At 34.8% G+C, this 22,070-nt stretch overlaps 1 protein-coding gene across 2 annotated transcripts; it reads left to right on the forward strand.

Moving 5' to 3' along the window:
* Positions 1-20: 20 nt before the first annotated feature.
* On the forward strand, positions 21-21,617 carry CDC37L1 (cell division cycle 37 like 1, HSP90 cochaperone). Of its 2 annotated transcripts, none has more exons than XM_042243412.2 (7): positions 21-269; positions 4,039-4,320; positions 7,313-7,406; positions 10,014-10,129; positions 10,483-10,605; positions 14,247-14,411; positions 19,756-21,617. In XM_042243412.2, the coding sequence occupies exons 1-7, from the start codon at positions 138-140 to the stop codon at positions 19,765-19,767; spliced, it is 924 nt and encodes a 307-aa protein (XP_042099346.1). In that variant the 5' UTR covers positions 21-137; the 3' UTR covers positions 19,768-21,617. The 2 variants fall into 2 exon arrangements, with proteins under 2 accessions (XP_042099346.1, XP_004004402.1); XM_004004353.5 differs by having other exon boundaries at positions 17,894-20,945.
* The last annotated feature ends 453 nt before the right edge of the window (positions 21,618-22,070 follow it).

Below are 22,070 nucleotides of genomic sequence, written 5' to 3' on the forward strand. Positions count from 1 at the left end.
CGTACGTCGGCGTCGGGGCTAGCAGAGGGATTCTGGGTAACGGCCCCAGCCGGCTGGGGCGGCTGGCTCCCCGCAGCGGGTTCTACTCGCGCCAAGTCCGTTGGCTGTGGGGGTTATAGAGCCGCGGGCAGCCGGACATGGAGCAGCCGTGGCCGCCGCCAGGACCTTGGAGCCTCCCTCGGGCAGAGGGTGAGGCTGAGGAAGAGAGTGACTTGGACTTGTCCCCCGGTTCTCCCCGCTGCCCGCAGCTGCCGGGAGGCGGCACCCAGGTGAGAAGGGAGCCCGTGTTCTGCGGGGTGGGGGTGGGGGGGGATGGGGAGGTGTCGTCACCAGGCCCCCAGAGGTCTCTTGTCTCTGCGACCCTGTTCTGAGCCCCCACCTCCCCCTTTTACCCACCCCGACACCGGGCGTCGGGGGCCTGATGTCATCCCATCGCTTTGTAACATCTACTGAGTTCTTCGAAGAGGGGCTGGCCATATATTCCCAACCTCCACCTCCACACACACCTTTTTCACCTTGGCTAATTTCTCACCCTTGAAATTCCTCTCCCCCACCCCTCTTCTGATGGCACCCAGATTTAGGACAGCTCAGTCTATAATGTTGACCCTTTGTCCTCTTGTGCCTGCTCTTATCCGAGCACTTTATTCTCTTGAAGGTTCTAATATTTGTGCACAGTTGATGGGAACAGTGAATGGTTGTATTTCAATAATTCTCTGAGCCCCTGACTAAAGACTTTAGGTCCAATTTATTTTACTGACTTGACATCTGAGCAAATTCTGTAAACCTTGCTTTTGATGCTGGCGTAAATCTCGGCCATTCGCGTGACCGTTTCCCCCTTAAGTTTATGATTTTAGTTTTGCTTCGTACCATTCTTCAGTTAAAAACATATAGGCAAGCCTTTGCCTTTTCCTTCAGACTTTTCCCTCAGATTCCTGCCGCTTCCTGCGGTTTTCAGCCAAGCCTTTTTTCCTCTGAAACTTATCCAGATGTGATATACTACCACTTAGGATTTTCTAGGTCCTACCTTTGGGAGTGTTTATATAGTGCTCATATCACTTAGTCCTGGTTTTTCTCGTAACCTGTGTTCAGAATATATTTCAGGATCACTGACTAAACACTAATAAGTAAAATAAAATGGAGTTTAGGTATCTGCCTTCTAGCCTTCTTACAAAATGGGATCCCTGAAGGCTTAACTGAGTTAATAGTTTTTCTCTAGACTTATCTTGCTGTTAATGAGAATGAGTGATTTAAATTGTTTTCCAGTAAGTGTAGGGTCGTTGATCTTAAGCCCAGCTCACAGGGTTGGTTGGCTGCAAAGAGAAAAATGCTGTTTCATAACCACAGACTGTTCTCCATCCAGCCAGTCACAGGGAAAGTACAAGACATTTTTTAGGAGGACAGAGTGATAGTTGATAAGTCGATAGTCACTCACTAATTATGGATCGCTGTTGTCATCTTTATATACAAAATATGTTATATAAGCATGTAATGAATGTGGTACAGAGCTAGAGACAAAGAATGAACAGCAGCTGCCATTGTCAATTTTGAAGGCTTATAGAGAGAATAGAAAGGTCTCAAGAATTTCACTGCATAGTGATTGAATCTAAAGAGTAACCTAAAAGAAACCGAATTCTAGAAATAACTGTGTATTAATTTATAACCTTATTTAGCTGACAGGAATTTTAGGAATGGTTAGGCTTATCTCCTTCATTAAAAGTGATTTCCTTGAGACCATGTAGCTAGTCAGTGGCAGAATTAGATCCTGCCACATTCTGGTTTAGAACCCACTTCTGGAACCTGGTACAGTGTTTTTTCCCACCTACTGCACTGCCCATCCTGTGATGTAAAACTTTATTTGGCTGAAACTAACTTTGGTGCTAAAATTTACAGAATGATTTCTAATCCTAAATTAGTTCATGTATTTACAACAAACCTACTTATTTGTCTTGCTGGCTTTAAGTTTTATGACTTAAATTTTTCTTTTTGGAATATTTAGAATAAAATGTTTAATTTCATTTATAAACATTTTATAATCTCTGTAAAAACAGCCTTAGTGTAATTTTACTAATACAGGGAACCTAGACATCTTTATGTTGTGTATAGTTCTGAGATCTAATTAAATGCAATTTGGAACTTAGAGATCCTGTTTGGAATTTTTTTTATGTCAAGTTATATTAGTAGACCTTAATGCTAACAGTTCCTTTTTCAAATCTGTGTTTATTAAATATAATCAATCATCTCAATACATGTGGGATAGTTAACTCAAATGCCCAAACATAGTCTTTAGAGAAGAATTTAAACAGTAATCAGTTTTAGAATTTGGAAATAAGATTTCTATGTTTGACTTGAGAAATGATTTGAGAATTTGGTCCTGCATAATTTGACCATGCAAGATATTTCTGTTTGTCCTCATCTTTGTTAGTATTTGTCTTTTCTTACAAAATAAATTTGACAAGTTCATTTGTCTCCTCTTCCTAGTTCCTTCTTAAGCATAGCTAATCTACAATTATTCTTAATCCTATTTTAGAATAACAAAAAGTAAAAATAAATACTTGGTTGACTAGGACTATGTGGTAAATGAGTAACTAAAACATTTGAATACCAAGTGTCCACATTTGCCCAATAAGTCTTAAGTTTGCCTGAAGACTCAGCCAGAAAGGAGGAACCTTGCATGCTACTTGCCTTAGAATTCCTTACCACCACTAGTCTGTTCCAAGAAGTCAGGAGTCATTTATTCACCTAATGTTCCAAGAAGTCAGGAGTCATTTATTCACCTAAGATTTATTGAATTCTAACCCCTCAAGAAGCTTACAGTTGAGTAAATAAGCACAATATTGCGTGAAAGCACTCAAATGCATAAAGAAGTATGCATAACTTTGGTGGAGAGGGACAGGATAAGAGGGAAGGGAAGTGATGCTAGAATCTAGGATAGAGATGGGAGTTTAGGGATGGGGGATAGCCACATTGAAGTGGTGGGGGTGAGAAGGAAAGAATAAGCAAAGGAGTAGAAGAGTGAGTACAGCTGAATCAAGAGAGATAAGAGGAAGTGAGATCATGAGGCACCATGCCATGCTACGAAGTTTGCACTTTAAAAGTTCTCAAGACTGTGAATATGTAAAATTATCATGTTTGTTAGATCACGCCAAGTCTAGTAGAGGGTGGCTTGAGATTAGAAAGGCTATACTTATATAATTAAAGTGAGAAATTAAAAGGGCTTGAATAGTGATGTAGGTAAGGGAATAGATTGGAGTATTATTCTGAATACCTACCTTGAAATTGGTCTTCATTTTGGCTAAGAAATCATGAAGAATGTGCTTTTAGCTTTTGTTCTATGGAGCCGAGGATTAGAAGGAATTAAATATTGGCGCTTTACATGTGGATGTTGAATAATTGTTGAAACTAAGTACTTTTGCATCTTAGCAGAACAGAATCACCAGGGTGGACCTAGTGACATTTTTTAATTTAAAAAATAGCCTATTTTTATTAGGATTAAGTTAAAAATTATGTATCTGATATAATCAGTTATAAATAGAAATTTCCAGTAAGAACTTCTCAGATTACCAAGGATTGGGGTAATACAGAAAGAAAATAAAAACCAAGAAGTGATTACTTCTAAATAAGCAGTTCTTTGCAGTGAAGAACTTGCAGAGCAAAACTCTAAAGGTCTGGTTTTCAGTGTGTTGACTGATAAGATGATGAACTATATTTAAGCTTTTGTTTTCATTATTTTGTTCCAGGATTATAAAGGCTATAAATCAAATGTTTGTTGAGGCCCTGCTGTATGCAGGACACTGCTAGTTGCCAGGCTTTTTGTTGCTGTTAGTTGTCCAGGGAGAGACACAACGAAGAAGCTTAGCGTCTAGGTGATGAAACAAGACCTGTAATATAAAATTGTAACTGCAGACACAGAAGTCTGGATACCTATATGCCAAAAACATCGTACAGAAATCCTTAACTGATAGAAAATTGAATTGATCTACATAAGCGTACCTGTTCTATTGCCTTCTTCATTTCTTAAAAATACTGTTTTTTATCCAGATGTATAGCCATGGAATTGAAATGGCTTGCCAGAAGCAGAAAGAGTTTGTGAAGAGCTCTGTGGCGTGTAAATGGAATCTCGCTGAAGCTCAGCAGAAACTTGGTAGCTTAGCACTGCATAACTCTGAGTCCTTGGATCAGGAACATGCCAAAGCACAAACAGCAATATCAGAACTGAGGCAACGGGAAGAAGAATGGCGGCAGAAAGAAGAGGCTCTAGTACAAAGAGAGAGAATGTGTCTGTGGAACATGGATGCCATTAGCAAGGATGTTTTTAATAAGGTATTATCTTTTATTGGGCCTACTGAAATAAGGAAAGACTGAAATGTTTGTGCAAACCAGTTGTGCATATCTGATAACAAAACAGAATCCTGTAAACAGTATTCAATTTTGACAGTTTAGGAAAAGTGATTGTTACAGAAACATGTATCCCAAGTAGTGTCTAATGTTGGTAGTCCTTAATCCAATTATATGGCTGCAGCATAGCACACTGAATATAAATGTGGGTTCTAGAGTCAGACTGCCTCAAATGTCAACTTTGTCACAGCCTGGCTTTGTAACCTTGGGCAGATCACTTCCCTAAGCCTCAGTTTCCTCAGATATAAAGAGCAGGTATAAAGATTAAGCAAGGTAACATCATAGAAGCAGGTAGCATGGGGCCTGGTATGTGGTAAAGCTCAGATGTTACCAGAAATTTCTGGTGTTGCTGTGCTTATCAGCTTGCTTTCAATTTTTTTGTTGTTTAGTCGCTAAGTTGTGTCCAGCTCTTTTGCAGTCCCATAGGCTGTAACTCGCCAGGCTCCTCTGTCTGTGGGTTTTTCCAGGCAAGAATACTGGAGTGTGTTACCATTTCCTTTTCCAGGGGTTCTTCCTGACTGAAGGATAAAACCCATGTCTCCTGCTTGGCAGGCAGATTCTTTACCACTGAGCCACCTGGGAAACCCAGCTCTAATGTAGTTACTGGTTTTATCAAGTAAAACAAAGTTTCTCACTGTTATTTACCAGTATGTATTTAGTAACCCTCAAATAGTAATCTGGACTTAATGTTACAGGTATTACTGCTGAAAGGAGTAGTAAAATATTTATGCCAAGTTAGTAATTTATTAAGAGCAGTCTTCTGTTTCTCACTGGATTACATAGACCTTATTCTTTGATTTTTGTATCTGAAAAAGGAGTGGGCAGTGAAATAAAGTCATTTTCATCTACATGTGTAAAGTAGTACTTCTATTTGTACTAAACTCTCAAGCCTCAGGTGTAGACTGCTCATTCTTGTCCAAGTCCACACTCATTTTATCTTTAGTAGGTAGTAATGTCGCTCAGTTGTATCTGACTCTTTGCGGGTCCCATGGACTGTAGCCTATCAGGCTCCTCCATCCATGGGATTTTCCAGGCAAGAGTGCTGGAGTGGATTGCCATTTCCTTCTCCAGGGCCTTCAGGGGATCTTCCTGACCCAGGAATCGAACCTGGGTCTCCCGCATTGCAGGCAGACACTTTACCGTCTGAGCCACCAGGGAAGTCCATTTTATCTTTAACCTTCATTATTCTCTAGATGTAGTGTGTAACACTACTTGTTTCTGCTCTGGCATCCACTCTAAAAGCCTCTTCTTCCCCAGGCATCTTTAATTTCTTTCCTCTGAACTAGCTCTAGTCCTGCTGCAGCAGTAAGTAATACACATAGGTAAATGCCCTGTCCTACTAGGCTTATCAGTGCTTTACTCTGTAATGAAGGTAAATTATAAGAGTATATCATGCTTCTTGTAAAAAACAAAACATAGGCCTGTAAAATAGAGTTGAAAGGCTTCCTTCATTTCCCATTTTCTAGAGATAACCTCTGTTAACAATGAGTCATATCTCTCTAGACTTTCTGTGCTTGTACCAAATTATATATTTTTCTTTCCCCTCAATAGAATCATTATTTAACAGAATGATTCACTGTCTCTGTGTATATTGTTCTAAGGGATGTGCCTTAAGTGTTACTTTATTTATGTTTTGCAGTTATACCCCAAAACTATTTAAAATGATCTTTTTATAATGAAATGGTCAAAACAGTGTTCTTTTGTTTATACAGTTATTGTCTCTTAACACAAAGAAAATATTTTTGTCTCTGCTTTTAAGGTTTTTTTTTTTTTCTTGTTAGATTCTAATGTAGCCCACATTTGTACCAGAATTAATTAGGACTATCTTTATGTTCCAGTCATTTGCTGAAATTCATGCATTCATTTTGTTGGGGAGCTTGAGATTTGAGAGGACAGGTCTAGATCTGCGCTGTCTGACAGCTTGATAGCTGCTAGCCATATGTGCTGTTGAACGCTTGAAATGTAGCTAGTCCAAACTGAGATGTGCTGTAAGTGTAAAATACACACCAGATTCCGATGGCTTAGTACCAAAAAAGTAAAATATTTCATTAATAATTTTTATATTGCTTACATGTTGAAATAATAATATGTTGGATATGTTGGGTTAAATAGATACATTATTTCATCTGTTTCTTTTTTTAATGTGGCTGATAGAAAACTTTACAGTTGTGACTTGGATTGTATTTCTGTTGGACAGTGCTGGTCTAGATGGCAGGATATACAAAGAGAAAAAAAATGCTTTTATTTTGAAATATATAAACTTGTGTGTTTCCTGACTATAAACTGGCAGAGAGCTAGTTTTAGATTTCCATTTTTGGCAGTGATGATCTCAAGTTTTAAATGTGATCACATGATGTTCTGAGAAACTTTTTGCCAGTTTTTGTGGCCAAGTAAAAACTTCATCTTGGTCTGTTTTATGACTTTAACTGAAAATAAGCACTTCCTTAATAGAAATTTATACGTGATTTCAGAATCAAACTATTTACCTCTCCTAAGAAAAGTTTATAACATTGTAGTTTTATGTCTTATCAAAAATTTTGTAGTGAATATACTCTATAATCTTTGAATTTCTGAGTTTGTTTCCAGCAAGAACTCCAAAGATTAGACTAGAGTTGCAAATATTTAATGGAAATGAATAATGCAAAAATGAATTATGCATGTAAAGGATCTTTCTATACCTGCCTTTGATAGGCATATTTGGTTTTACAAAAAAGTTAATTCATTTGTTTTTCTCTGTGATTTCTAAAATAGAGTTTTACAGATGAATTTAATGATACGGTATCATTTTACTGTATTACCTTTTTATAATGTCTATAAGGAGGATTGCTGGGCATTCAATATCTGAGAAAGAAGATCCAATTAGAATATATCAGATTTTAAAATATATTCAATTTTAACTTCAAAACTTTTTTCTTAGAGTTTTATTAATCAAGATAAAAGAAAAGAAACAGAAGATGAAGATAAATCAAAATCATTTATGCAGAAACATGAGCAGAAAATTAGACATTTTGGTAAGTCTACTACTTGAGTTTCCTTCTTTTGTAGTGTTTGGTATCATAAATATATGTACAGAAAGTGAATTTATAAAATAAAGACAAACTCCAGTTGTATAGCTACTTCTGGCACAGTTCTATGGCTTGTTTTAGAGCTACACATAAAAAAATAGAGTGACAGAGTAAACTGAATTGTGAAAAAAGGCAAAAAATTCAACCTGTTTATATAATGCTGCCCTCTAAGACCTGGTTGTCGTTTTTGTTTTTACTACCTAGACTCTTTGCATGTCCCAACTAGTCCCTGCTTTTGTCTTTTTTCATCTTTGCTTTCTTGGTATCTTATTATCTTACTGTTGCAAGATTAGCATTTTTCAGATTTTGGACATGATGCTGTACAATTCATGCAGATCCTTCAACTGTTATTCAGATAAATAACAAGTAGTAGAATACAGTCTATAATAAGTAAGAGAAATACATATACAATGAACTGAAAAATAGTTTTCTCTGTTGGAGAAAAATGATAGGATGGGGATTGATTTAAGTGAAGGCTTCCCAGAGGAGGGAACATCTGAGTTAGATATTGAGGACCATATAGGCGCTTTTCCTTTAGATAAAGGGAGGCAAGGCAGCAGCCACAGCATGTACGAAGCCAGAGTCGGGAAGTAGTATGATATGTCCTAAGAATTATAAGCAGTGACAATACTGCTGGAGTGAAAATGCTACTGGGGAGTATAATGTGTCAATTTAGTAAATATATGTTAATAAGCTTTTTAAGTGATATTTTGAGACTTTTTTCTATTGGTGTTTTTCTCCCAAAGTATTTAGAATATCATTCATCCTTATGTCAGTATAATGGATACCACTTTAGTTTTTGTTTTTCTTTTTCGTAGTTTATTCATATATTAATTTTTCTCATACTTTTTATTTTTAAAAATGAAATAAGCTTGTATTCTGTTTAATTCAAGAATAGTTTCTGAAGAAGTAAGTAAAGTTTATTTTTGCACATATTATCATTCCAGCATTATTTATTAGAGAAACAAATAGAAAAACTATGATCATCTTCAAGAGTTGATTTTGTCTCCATTATTAAATAGGTAGTTTAAAACCTTTAACATTTAATGACACCCTTTTTCATGGCCCTTGCAAGTGTCACTAACCCTTTCATATATTCTCTTTCCTTCGAAAGAGACCAAAATGGATAGGAATTTTGTGCCTGAGTAAGTTACAGTGCTGCCATGGAGAAGTAAACAGGAGAAGCAGTGGTCTCTCTGAATAGTTGATGGAGTTGAAAATATTCCCTCTTCAGGAGTGTAACAAAGCTAAGGCAAAATTGCTGTATAGGATTTATTTTATGGCATCAGGTATAAGAAATAAGGATTATACTTTCTTTAGATCTGACCCCTAGAAGTTATTACTTAAATTCTTTAACTGTAGTTTGAGAAGAAGTTTAAAGTCACTTAAATAATCATTATGTTTCTCAGAATTTAAAATGACCTAGTCACTGTACCCAAAGTGTTGGGGAAATAACTAAGCTTGTAAAACTCTTTATGAGAAAATGCTAAAATGCCATTTTCCAATTTTTTTAATGAGGAAAAAATCATTTATTTTTAATTGATTTCCTTGTGTTACTGTGTATTTCTCAGTAAGACATTTGTCCTCAGTTTTGTTTTTACTCATGTTCTGATGTGGAACTTTAACATACAGAAGTTCATTTTGTGTCTAGAGAAAGGATTTATTGCTGAACTATTGAGGTAGCCTTGTAGAATTTCCACGATGATTCTCGGATAACTTTCTTGGTTGGATGAGTCTAAATAAAGCTCAGCACTTTGCTGATTCTGTGATTACTTGGGTGGTGTCAACTTTTTGACCAAATTTCTTACTAATTTGGGTAAAGATGACAGTACACCTTTAGTAGCATTTGGATTAGTTTGGTATTTTGAAGCAAAATGGCAGCATTTCCAAATACACTTAACCAACTTTACAAAGAGTTTATTTTCTGTGCCTAAACAGTGATCATAATTAAATGGTTAACATGACTAAAATGGTTAAACTATATTTACTATTATAGCACTGACTGGATTGGTTTCCCATGCAGTATTTTACTATATCAGACATATTTTAGTAAATAAGAGGAAATGTAATTTTTCTGAATCTTATATTAAGTCTTCGTTGGGTCAGTGTAGTTTACTTTTGAAAAGTAAAGGTTTGAAAAGAAAGGTTTTGCTTTCTTTTCCATCTTTCCAATAGAAAAATTTGTATTCTATGAATAAATAATACTGAATCTCCTAAAGTGACCTGTACTTAGCTTTAGCCTAGAATGACTGACCAGCCGTGTCTATTTGCCTGGGACTTTGGGCTTTCCCTAGATACAGGGCTTTTATAGCTTTAAACCAGTCACTGTACTTTATCCTGACAAATTATTTGAAATAAAATTTGCTGTGAATTTTAAAAGCTATTTCCAATATGCTGGTATGTATTGCCTTATTACCTATCTTCATTTGCTCTTTTACCATAACATTTCTATGGTAATACAAGCTGTCTTTAAAGAGAATCATTTTAAAATGCCATTTCTTTGCTTATAGGAGGAAAGTATTTGACATTCATGGCCTAATTCTTGTTTTACAGGTATGTTAAGTCGATGGGATGATAGTCAGAGATTTTTGTCTGACCATCCATACCTTGTATGTGAAGAAACTGCTAAATATCTTATTTTATGGTGTTTTCATCTAGAAGCTGAACAGGTATCATGTGAAACTTGAATTTCTGAGAACCTTAGTGGAATGCTGATTTGCTTTTTGTTTTTCCCATTACTTTAAATGTAAGCAGGAAGGTCATTAAATGGAATTCCAATTTTGTTTTGTTTTCAAGATCTGCTTGAGCTTACTGTTGGCATCTTTCTTCAGTTATTTCAGTTAGCATAGGGAAACGTTTTTCCAATGTGCTTTCCCTGCCTTCCTGTCCCCTCATCTCTCTTGTTCCCATATACTATAAACCTTTTTCTTTTTAAACCTATTAAAAACTCATGTTTTAAAAATCCAAACAGTAATCACAACATTAAGTATATTTCTTGTAATTTTAATCTGTTTATTTTCAGAAAGGGGCTCTGATGGAACAAATAGCACATCAAGCAGTTGTAATGCAGTTTATTATGGAAATGGCCAAAAACTGTAATGTGGATCCAAGAGGATGTTTTCGCTTATTTTTCCAGAAAGCCAAAGTAAGTAGCTATTTGGTATTATTATTTTCTTTTTTATTGAAGGATAATTGCTGTTTGATATTATTAAATGGGAAAGTTAGGTTTAGCTGAAACCTCTTTTTGTCCATACACATCAAAGGAGGCCATCCAACTAGGATGCCACAGGCTAGATTCTGTAGATTTTATAATGAAAAGAAAAATTATATTGCTGTTTCTATGCTAATTTAGATTTTAAGAGGCTGTACTGTATAGCATTATGTGAACTTGAGACCCATTTACATGAATGTATATATTCAGGAAAATTAGAGGAATGGTTTGAGAAAATAAAAAACCTGTAGTTCATAGAATATTATCCAGCTTTCAAGATTATATGAAAATTATATGAAGTATTTTTAATCTAAGAAAATGCTTTGCTATAAAGTGAAAAGACACAACACACACATATATATCTAGGATGATGTCAGCTATATTAAAGAAAAATAAATATGTTTAGAAAGATCGACATTTCACACTGACTAAATTAGTAATGATTTAAAAGTTGTACAAGAAGTAGAGCAATAGTAATTCATATTAACTGCCTGCTGCTGCTGCTGCTGCTAAGTCGCCTCAGTCGTGTCCGACTTTGTGCGACCCCATAGACGGCAGCCCACCAGGCTCCCCGGTCCCTGGGATTCTCCAGGCAAGAACACTGGAGTGGGTTGCCATTTCTTTCTCCAATGCATGAAAGTGAAAAGTGAAAGTGAAGTCACTCAGTTGTGCCCGACTCTTAGTGACCCCATGGACTGCAGCCTACCAGGCTCCTCCATCCACAGGATTTTCCAGGCAAGAGTACTGGAGTGGGGTGCTATTGCCTTCTCCACTATAGGAGTATAAATTGGTGTAACCACTTTGGAAGATTTTGTTGTAAAATTGAACAAGGCAAGTGCCAACAGCCAGAAATTGTCCTAGATATATACCCTCGAAAAAAATTTCTCAACATGTGGTCCAAGGATACTCAAGGGTCTTCAAGACCCTTTCTAGAGGCCCTGAGTCAAAATTATAATAATACTAAGATGTTATTTGTAATTTTCACTCTCCTTCTTGTGTGAGTGTGCAGCTTGGATTGATACAGAAGCAGATGTATGAGTACAGCTATCTTCTTTTAAGCCCAGACTTCTCACTAAATTGTTTTGGAAATATGGTTTAAAGATATATATATATATATATGTTATATGTTTAAAATGTTAACATGTAATGAGTTTGTTATTATATTTCAGTTAATATTTAATTCCTAAGTTTAATTTCTAACATGTAATTATTGATAGATACAGCCCACATAAATAGGAGCGCTTTAGGTTCCTCAACAATATTCAGGAGCATGAAGCAGTCCTGAGACCATAAAGTTTGAGAATTGATGGCCTGGAAAAACTCCTGTGTATGTGCTTCATAGAATTGTTCATAGTAGCAAGAAGTCTGGGAACAGCCCGAGTATCTGTTAACAGTAGAATGAATAAATTGTGATATATTCATTTAGTAACATACTAATCAGCATTGGCATGGATAAAAAAAGAAACTGAAAAAAACAAGTCTCAATGAAATATCTGCTATTACTTTTAAAGTATTTTATATTTTAACAAGCAGAACTAAGTAAATATATTGTAGAGGGGTACATAAATAAGCAGTAAAACTGAAGAGACAAAGGAGTGATTGACAAGTCACAGTTGTGACCTCAGAGAGAGAGGAAATGTTCATTATTGAAACTGATCTCTAAAATACTAGTATTGATCTGTCTCCTAATTTTTGTGGGTACATAGTAGAATTTTTGCCCTCTAAGTTGTACATATATATTTTATGTGATTTTTTGCATATTTGATACATTTGATCATACACAATTAGAAGTTAGAAGAAAATGTACCAGAAGTTTAATTTCGATTAGACTTGAGTGGTAGAATTACAAATGGTTTCCATTTTCTTTATCACATATTACAATGAACATATTTCTTTTTATAAATAGAGAAAAACATTGTATTTTTAAATAATAAAAATGTTTTAGTGTGGCAGAAGTTGTACCTTCCACTCCTACTGTTAAAATAGGAAAATTTCCCCAAACAGTAGTTTTAATGAGTAAATGATTGAGTTGGTATTTTAGGCTTCTGATGACTGTTTTAAATTTTGACACACAGGCAATAAAAAAAAAAGTTTCTTCTTCATCTTACATTAAAGGATATGTATGGGAACTAGTGTTTAATAGCATGATGGAACATAGTCATATAATATGTAATTTTTGACATTTATAATACTTTGACAAAATAGAACTGAACAACTCTGAAGCCATAGATGTTAACATTTTGTTCTTAGTGTTTTTTTAATTAAGGAATAACTTTCATGAACTATTTGCTTTGGGAAAGGTATTCTAAGCACTTCACATGGATTAACTCATTAAACATTCATAACATTTTATAAGGATAATTACTTTTTTTTTTTTACAAATGAAGTTAGCATAGAGAAATTGAGCAAGTGACCCATAGGTTGCTTAATAAAACAAAAATCAATGAAGTCTCTCTAGATCTAAATACCTAGGGTTTAGGCATGCAGTAAGGTCAGCAGTTGTGTCACTTGATTCCTTTAATGGTTTGTTTACATAACCATTTCAGAAGGATTACTTTTGGATATGAAGGCTAACATTGCACGTGTCTCCCTAAGTACCATTTATTGACTATAAAGTGAAGTGTTATAAAGAAATGACTCCTAAATTCATTAAAAAAAAATAGAGAATAGCAGCACAGAACATTGTTTGTATTATTTATATAGATATTGATGCTAATAACTAATCCATAGGTTTTAATGCAGTTACACAACCTAAACTACATTAAAGAGAAAAATCACACTGCAGACAAATTTTGACAAAATCTTTTCCACCACTTGAATTTAAAACCTATGTTCTATTGTGTAGGATGTGCTCTGTGTCATTTTTTTATCTGCAAAAGAAATATTTATAAATGGAGGCTACTGCCAAAAGGATATTTTGCATTAAGAATTTTCTTTATATTATATACATTATGGAGAGAATTCCCCTCCCTCAGCATAACTCACTGTACTTTTTTTTCCCATAATCTTAAAAGAAGGTACCTGCGTAACTAAAACAGTAAGGTATTTTCATACCAAAGTTAAATGTTGACTTTAATTGGTTTTTAGCTTTTAACAAATAGGGATTTTAGGGTCAAAGACTTACTAACAACAGTAGTAAGTGTTTCTGTATTAACTGACAGAGAATTAGAAGGTTTAAAGAATATCCCTTGGCTGTTGCTTGGCAGTGGGACGAGGAGAGAAGAATGTGAGCGATTAAATGAGGACTGTTTTGGATCCTATCAGGAATACAGATAAATCAAGAGAAATACAGAGGAAGCCTACTTTATTTCATTACATTTTTGTGTATGTCTAAAGAAGGGTTCTTATTAGTTTGTTTTATTTTGCTGAAGCAGAGGGAAATGAAACAAACCAATCTATAATATTCATATAAAACAGGCAGTTTTCAGAAATCTGACAGAGATCTTGGTGGTTTCTACATTAAACTGTTCACCTCATCTTTACTTCTTCCACTTCAGGCCTGGTATATGCTTTGTTAGAGTTTACTGTGTGGTCTGGAAATCTTGAAAATAAGTCTTTTTGTTTGTTTTTTCAAGGCAGAAGAGGAAGGTTATTTTGAAGCATTCAAAAATGAACTTGAAGCTTTCAAGTCAAGAGTCAGACTTTATTCTCAATCACCAAATTTTCAGCCTATGACAGTTCAGAATCATGTTCCCCATTCTGGTGTTGGATCTATAGGTTTATTAGAGTCCTTACCACAGGTAAGTTGAAAAAGTAAATATTTTATAAATATATTCACATAATATTTGTTCTTTTGGACTTCTCTTTCTTCTTGTATGTGTGGTCATTTTAAATATTCTTGCCTCAAAAGATAACTCCGAGTTTCATCTCATGCCATGTTTTGGCATTAAGTTTTATCCATCTCTTAGGTATTTTAGAGAGACACCAAATTCTACTCCTTTAAATATAGAAGAGATGAGGACTATCTAAGCATTCTTAAGGGCACATGTGACCTATTGATCATCTAAGTCATAAACTTCTTAAGATGGCTCCAACATCCCATCCTGAGTAGAACTATACTGTTAAGAATTGAAGATGGATTAGCTCCGAGCATATACCCAAGTAGCAACTGAGGTGATTTATTGCATGAGTTTATTAGTATTATCTTTTTAAATGTTGGTGTTGCCTACCAGATAAAACATTTTAGTACAAATTAATGTAACTTACACCGAACTGTTCTTTCTGGTAATATTGGTCAACTGTTTAAGCATCTTAGAAGTCTGTGATTAGATTAACATAAAATTATCTCATGAGCGTGAAAGAATTTATGTTAAAAAGAGGAAGTTGGACCACTGGGTCTGCCTGATTCTACTTAGAATTACAGTTTTAAGTTGTCACTAGGAAGTTGCTGCCCATTTTAGTTTTAGTAGCATTTAAATTGAACCAGTCATCTCTCATTTTCAGACCAGCTTTAGCATTTTAGCCTGTTGCCTACATAGTGAAAGAGAAGTCTAGACTTCACTCAGAAGACAGTATGAAGAGAGACCTGTATTTATTTCTAATTCTCAAAGAGTTGTAGGCATTGAGATTTTCATTGCCTTGACTTTATAGCTATAATTTCACTAGTCCAGTTACTTGTATGCCAAAGGGACAATTTAAGGAAAGTAATTGATCATATTTAACTCAGCCAAAAGAAAGAAAATCTGATTTTTAAATAATTAGTCATGTTACCCCTTAGACATGTAAGCAACATTCTCCCTCAGTTTGTCCCCAGATTACCTCTTAATGCTGTTTTAATAAAGTGATGATTATCTCTGCAGTTCTGTGAGAAGTAGCCCAACAGGAACTCGGTCTTTAAGAAATTTTAAGACTAAGTCACTGTCAAGTCCAACATATAAACCTCCTAAAACTAAGGTGTCACATAATGAATGCAGAGGAAAAAAAGAGACTTTTGAGGATGCTGCTGATTCTAAACATAAGAGGGGAAAGAGAAGATTTCAGCTAGAGCCATAGAAACACAGTCACCTGCTTGAGGGATGTATAAGATGGAAAACAACCCGAGGGATCAAGTTGTCAACTGAGAGGAGATTTGGAAGAAGAGCTTAAAATAACAACTTATTTTTATTATATATCAACTTATAGATTACAAAACACTTGTATGTGGTATCTTATTTAATCTTCCCAAAAAAACTCATTTTATGGATGAATAAAGTGAAGCTCCTGTAGGTTAAGTAGCTTGCTTGAAGTCAGTACAGTAAGTGATGGAGCTATTATTCTAATCCTGGATTTCTGTCCTACTCCACTGCTCATTCACCTACATCATAAACTGTTGTTGAATCATATACTAGAATTACGACAACATGCTCAGTTGTGTGCTCTTGGGAAGAACTGGTCTCTGAGACAATAAATGTGTTGAGAATGTTACTGGATGAGAATATGGGGTAATCAGTGGGATTTAAGTGTACATTAGGTTAGGTATATTGAGTGCTTTTTGTTTTTTAAGTCTCTTCGGTTCTTAGGGCTTCACTAGTGGCTCAGCAGTAAAGAACCCACCTGGAATTCAGAAGAATCAAGTTCGATCCCTGGGTTGGGAAGATCCCCTGGAGAAGGGAATGACAACCCGCTCCAGTATTCTTGCCTAGGAAATCCCATGCACAGAGGAGCCTGGCAGGCTACTGTCCATGGGGTCACAAGAGTTGGACATGAAACCACCATTACTGCTACCTTCAGTTCTTTAGGAGTTGAGTAGACGAATTTTAAAGAATCTCTTCAGCTACTTCTTATAGTCAAAATTCTCTCATAAAAAACTGGAACCTAGTCTTAATAGAGAGTAACTAAGCTCTGTTGGACCTGGATGGTCAGAAAAGGTCTTAGCAGCCTGTCTCTTTGGAGAATGGGATAATATAACAATCTACTAATAATTTTTTATAAAACTTAAATTTGGATAATAGTTCAGCTTTTAATCTCTTTTTTAAATTGACAACAATCTTATGAGATAGACCAAATACCAGTATCCTTAGTTTTGAGAGAACTGAACCAAGGCCCCCTGAACAGAGATGTAAGTAAGAGTTACCTTAGGCTTATCCTACATACTAGCTTTTACTGTTACTAACTTTTGATGAATTATTTTCTCTGAGGATGGCATTATAATAAGTGGAAGAGTCAGGGTTAGAACTTAGGTCCAAGGTTACTTTAGTGTACCAGACTTCAGTCAGTTATTTGTGCCAATCCCTTCATAAAAAACCTTATTGACAATAATACAACTTCTTGTTCATTTTTTGACTTTTACAATAAAAGAATCAAAAAGTATTATACTTATTAAAAAGATTTTTGAGAACACTTCCTCCCTTTGGGATGGAGAGATCTGGTATCTATGCCCTGTATGGACTGTTTTCCTCATTGATGTATATTAAATAAACAGATGAAAGTAGGTGATTCATGATAAAACTAAATTGCTAGGTGATATTCAGAACAACTGAGTAGACAAATTGAATTATTGGAAAAATTTCCTTAAAGTCCTGGGTCTTAAGAGCTTATGTCTCTATTCATGGTGCTTTAGTAACAGTGGTTTTATTTTTGCATTTATTGAGTAAGGTTTTCTGTTCCTAGTTTAAGAAATGAACAAAATTAGAACATTTTTGAGTTCTTCTGTTTAAAAAAATAAAACCTAAATTACAGTGTTCTTTTGTTTTCAACTTTTTAAATACAAGTCTCTTTCAAAAGATTTCTCACTTGAGTTTAACTTTTGAGAAACCAAAATAGATTCTGAAGGTAGCTATAACTTTCACTTAGTAAATAGAGTTTTTTTTACCTTATTCTAGTGTTTTTGTAATTTTAATATTTACTATTATAATTAGATAGTAATCATCATAATACCTTGCTGGCTTAAAGCCATTTATCTTTTAAATTGTCAATAGCTGTATACATATAATCACATAGATATAGCCTTATATGATTAGTTAAAATTTTATAGTTTTCTTAAATGGAGGGAAGAGGTAGTGTCTATTACATTTCTTTTTTACATATATCATTCTGTCTTTGCCACATCTCTTTGGATTAAGTGGTAGTAATCTATTATTTTTTTCTGTATCGTCCTGGGTTTCAACCAAAGTCTGACTTCAGCGTTCATCTTTTTTTCTATTCTGCTATACTACAGAGAGAGAGAATATGAAACTGAATATGCAGTTGCATGTACTGACATATAACTGATGATCATCCATTCTTTCCTCTCTATACTTTTCAGAATCCAGATTATCTTCAGTATTCTATCAATACAGCTCTCTGCAGTTTAAACTCAGTGGTACATAAAGAAGATGATGAACCGAAAATGATGGACACTGTATAATTTGGTTAAGACTGCTGAAGCCAAGTACTATTTTGTTACAAGAAAGGAAGAACTTGGCTATTTTCTTGACACTTTTATGGGTGCTGCACTTTATTTTTGTTCGGTTTTTGATGGGAGGGAAAACAGAGTACTGAAACGTTTTGTAAAAATTTTTTTATGTGCTGCTAGTTTTTTTTTTTTGTTTTATTTTTTCCTGAAGAGAGGAGTGGTACCATATGTTGCAAGAAGTCAAACTGGACTTTGTTTGGGTTTTTTGGCTACTAAATTTGCCTTTAATCTTACTGTTCTCAATTTTGGAATCAAAGTATGAAAATCTGCACAAATGCAATGTTTACAAGAACTGGTTGATTCTAGGAGGCATCTGCTACAGTCTTTTTATATGGATATGTACATGTCCTACTCTACAAAAATGATTAAAGATTAAAATGTATCCTATTGCTAATTTAGCTGTCAAATCTGGTGTTTGATCATATTAAAAGCAATAAATCAGTAGTTGATAATCTGCTTTACTAAATAAGCTGGGTAGTACAAATTAAAAGTCTTTCCCCTTAAAATAATATTACATTTGTTTCTTCAGCACCATCAGTTAAATCCTTAACTATAGTATCAATTTTATATGGATAGTAAATTAACCCCCAAGTATTCTCAGACATATTTCCCTTAGAAGTTGATTTTACCCTATTGACATTTTAGCATTAGGGTTATATAGTGATATAAAAAGTGATAAAGCTCATAACTTTTTTTTTTCTTAGTAAGATCCAACTTAAAGTTCACTCTTAATTTCTTGACATAGTCTGGGATCTCTCAGGGAGCGAGTTTTGAAAGAACTAAAGGCCTGTAAGAACAAATAGGAAAAATAATCTGATTTTTTAAGTTACAGTTATTGTTTTACTCAGATGTGGCCCAAAGACTTTTTTAAAAGGCAAGAGAAATCTTTTGACACGAACTACTTCCTTCTAAGAATTTGGTGATCCTTATTGGCAATGATGGCTTTACTACATTTGTTATTCCTCTCTTTAGCTCAGTTACCATAGAATGCTCCTGAGCTTTAATACTTACCTATAGAATTCACCTTAAATATGCCAGGATATTTGACAGTTTGTTTTACTAGGATTGAGATGACTTAATTATGCTATCCTTATTATTTGAGGATTAACCTGACTTACAGGAACATGAGCTTTGATTTGCATCAGATGTAGTCTTTGGTGGCTGAGTCCCGCTGGGACTAGTAGTAAACATGTAGAAGATGACAGATGGGATTTGGACTACATGTCTCAATTTGAGAAGCCACCCACATGGTGACCAGATCTGTGATGGTGGCTTCATGTGCACCTTGTTTTAAAGTAACTTGAGGTGGTAAGGCACTTAGTACTCATAGAAACAGATTGGAATTACTGAATCATACATATGTAACATCACAATCTTCCTGGTTTTCAGAATAAAACTTGTTTTTGTGCTTTTAATACATACTCTATAATAAAATGTTTGACTAATTTATGTGGTAGCATTCATCAGCCTATATATATATTTTTTTTAACCAGTGACCTAGTTATAAAAGTTTCTGCTGCTGCTTTTTTTTTTCCCTATTTTGGAGCAAGCTCTTGTTTTTTCTGTCCTATCAAATGGAGAATGAATATAGGAATAAAATTCCCAGCTTCATAGAAAAGTAACTTGAGCCATTACTTTCTATTTCTCAACCTCACTTTTCCCCAAAATTTGCCTGTAAGCTCTAAATTGTTTTTAATTTCATTTTGCCTTAGGATAAAAACTGAAGATTGGAAGGAGAGAGATTACCAACCAACTGAGTACACTGTTCCTGGAGGATATTTTTGGTTTCTATTTTCTAAAATACGAATTATTTAAGAACTATTTAAAATTTGGTTATGTATATGCTTTTACTTAGGAAAGTGTTGTATGTTTTCAATGTGAAAGTGATTGGATTTATTTTGGGAGCTACTGACTGACGCCATAATTTGCACCTAAAGACTATAACTTACAGTTTAGCAGTACTTTAGTACTCAGAACAATAAATTGACATCCTTTTTATTTTTCTTTATTTTACTAAGAACGAATTCCTATTAGGAGAAATGTTTTCTGTTTCTTAAATAATAAGGGTATACTAAGCAAAAGAATAATTTATTTTTCAGTTTGCACAGTTTTCTCCAAACAAATTATACAAACCATGGAAAATCTAAACAAATGAAGTATCTTTGATATCAGAGTGTCTATCAGAGATTCTTCATTTGATAAATTAATCTTCTAATGAAAGATATTTTTTAAATAGCTATCACTACATTCCTTGTTAGTTCAGTTTTATCAGTGGTGGTAGATATAACACTGATTTAAATCAAAGATTATTCTCTAGGAGAGAGAGATGAGTAATATTCTCATCCAGTTATACCATGGGTTCTTTCAAATTTTGCCTAGTGAGCTCACATTCTCCTGTAATTGCTCTCTAGGAAAATTGGGACTTCTGTCAGACTGGCATTCCTATTACCCTTTTAAAAGTAAACTAAAATGGTGCCCAAAAAACAAATACAGTTTAGTAGTGGCTTTACAAGATGAAAACATTGAATTTGAGTTTAGGCAAAGTGTTTCTGAAGTTAATCTTGGGATATTTTCAGAGAAAAATAAAAAGATGTCAGTTTACTGTTCTCAAAGTTGGTCATGTATTTCAGTTCTTAAACTGATACAGGACAGAAATGTACTTATCTCAATTGAGGGTCAGGCTTTTCATTTCAGTTTTGCTCCTATATCCTATGCATTTTAAAATTGCACATTCATTTCCCATCTGTAATGGACATGTATGTGCTATTTCACAGGTCTTCTGAGAAGCTGACTCATCTGATAAGTACTTGCTTGCTTACTATGTAAGCTGATGGTGGGGAGAGGTACAGTGATGAATAAAAGTTGATTATGAACTGCTTAACATCTAATGACAAAGTTGAAACCATTGTCATAAGCCTATTTTTTTTTTAATTCCCACATATTTGACTTATTTCTTTAAATGACATTTGTCATGCTGCTTACTCTTCAAACACTTTTATAGAGTCCTTTGGTAAAATATGACACATCACCAAACTGATTCACACTTCGGTGACATTATTCCACCATGCAATTTCACATGCATAACAATTTTAACTTTTTACTCAGTGCTAAATGTAGTTATTAGTGAGCTGAAGGGAAAAAAAAAAAAAAAAGCTATAGCTGGATGTGGATTCTACAAAGTATACTGGCTTTTACCAGAAGCTTTAAACACAGATTATTTTATGTTTAAAAATTTTAAACTATAACTTCTAAAATCAGAATCTTGAATTGCAAAGATAGGAAGGGTGTTTTTGCAGTTGACCGGTGTCTTTTTTTCTTTTGTCAATGAAAAGACAACATATAAACATGTTTTTAAATTTACTGCTGTTCAATATTATAGCAGTTTAATATAATGAGGTTTTTAATTACTATGATTTGTTAGATAAGTTTTGTCACAAACTATGAATGTTCAAAATATTTTGCTCAAATGCCACTGAAAATAGCTGGAGGGAAGTAGTTGTTGGGCAGGATTTAGAAATCTAAACTATTTCAATAAGAAATATAAATAGAAAAAGAAATAAATGGAATTAATAAATATGGTGCTGCTGCTGCTAAGTCACTTCAGTCGTGTCCAACTCTGTGCGACCCCATAGACGTCAGCCCACCAGGCTCCCCCGTCCTGGGATTCTCCAGGCAAGAACACGAGTGGGGCGCCACTGCCTTCTCCACTCTGGATGGTACTAACTGCCAATATGCATTTCCCACAACACACTCTGCTTATGAAAGGTGTACCAAAATAACTGTGGTGCTGTAGAAAATGGTAATGGTTTGAAGCCTTACTAGCTTTTAACTAAGGCACAGCAACTTCTGGCCGTGGCAGTCAGCTCTGGACACACTTCCATGTGGCACACAGATCATAATGATAGGTATTACAGCAGAAAACAAGTTCTTTTTGTAATAGCACAGGTGTTTCCCAAAGTCATGGATGTATGCAAAACTTTAGTTTCAGGAGTGGAGAGGAAATGGTCACAGGAAGGACAGGTCTTGA

Source organism: Ovis aries, chromosome 2 (genome assembly GCF_016772045.2).
Source record: "Ovis aries strain OAR_USU_Benz2616 breed Rambouillet chromosome 2, ARS-UI_Ramb_v3.0, whole genome shotgun sequence".
Taxonomy (NCBI): domain Eukaryota; kingdom Metazoa; phylum Chordata; class Mammalia; order Artiodactyla; family Bovidae; genus Ovis; species Ovis aries.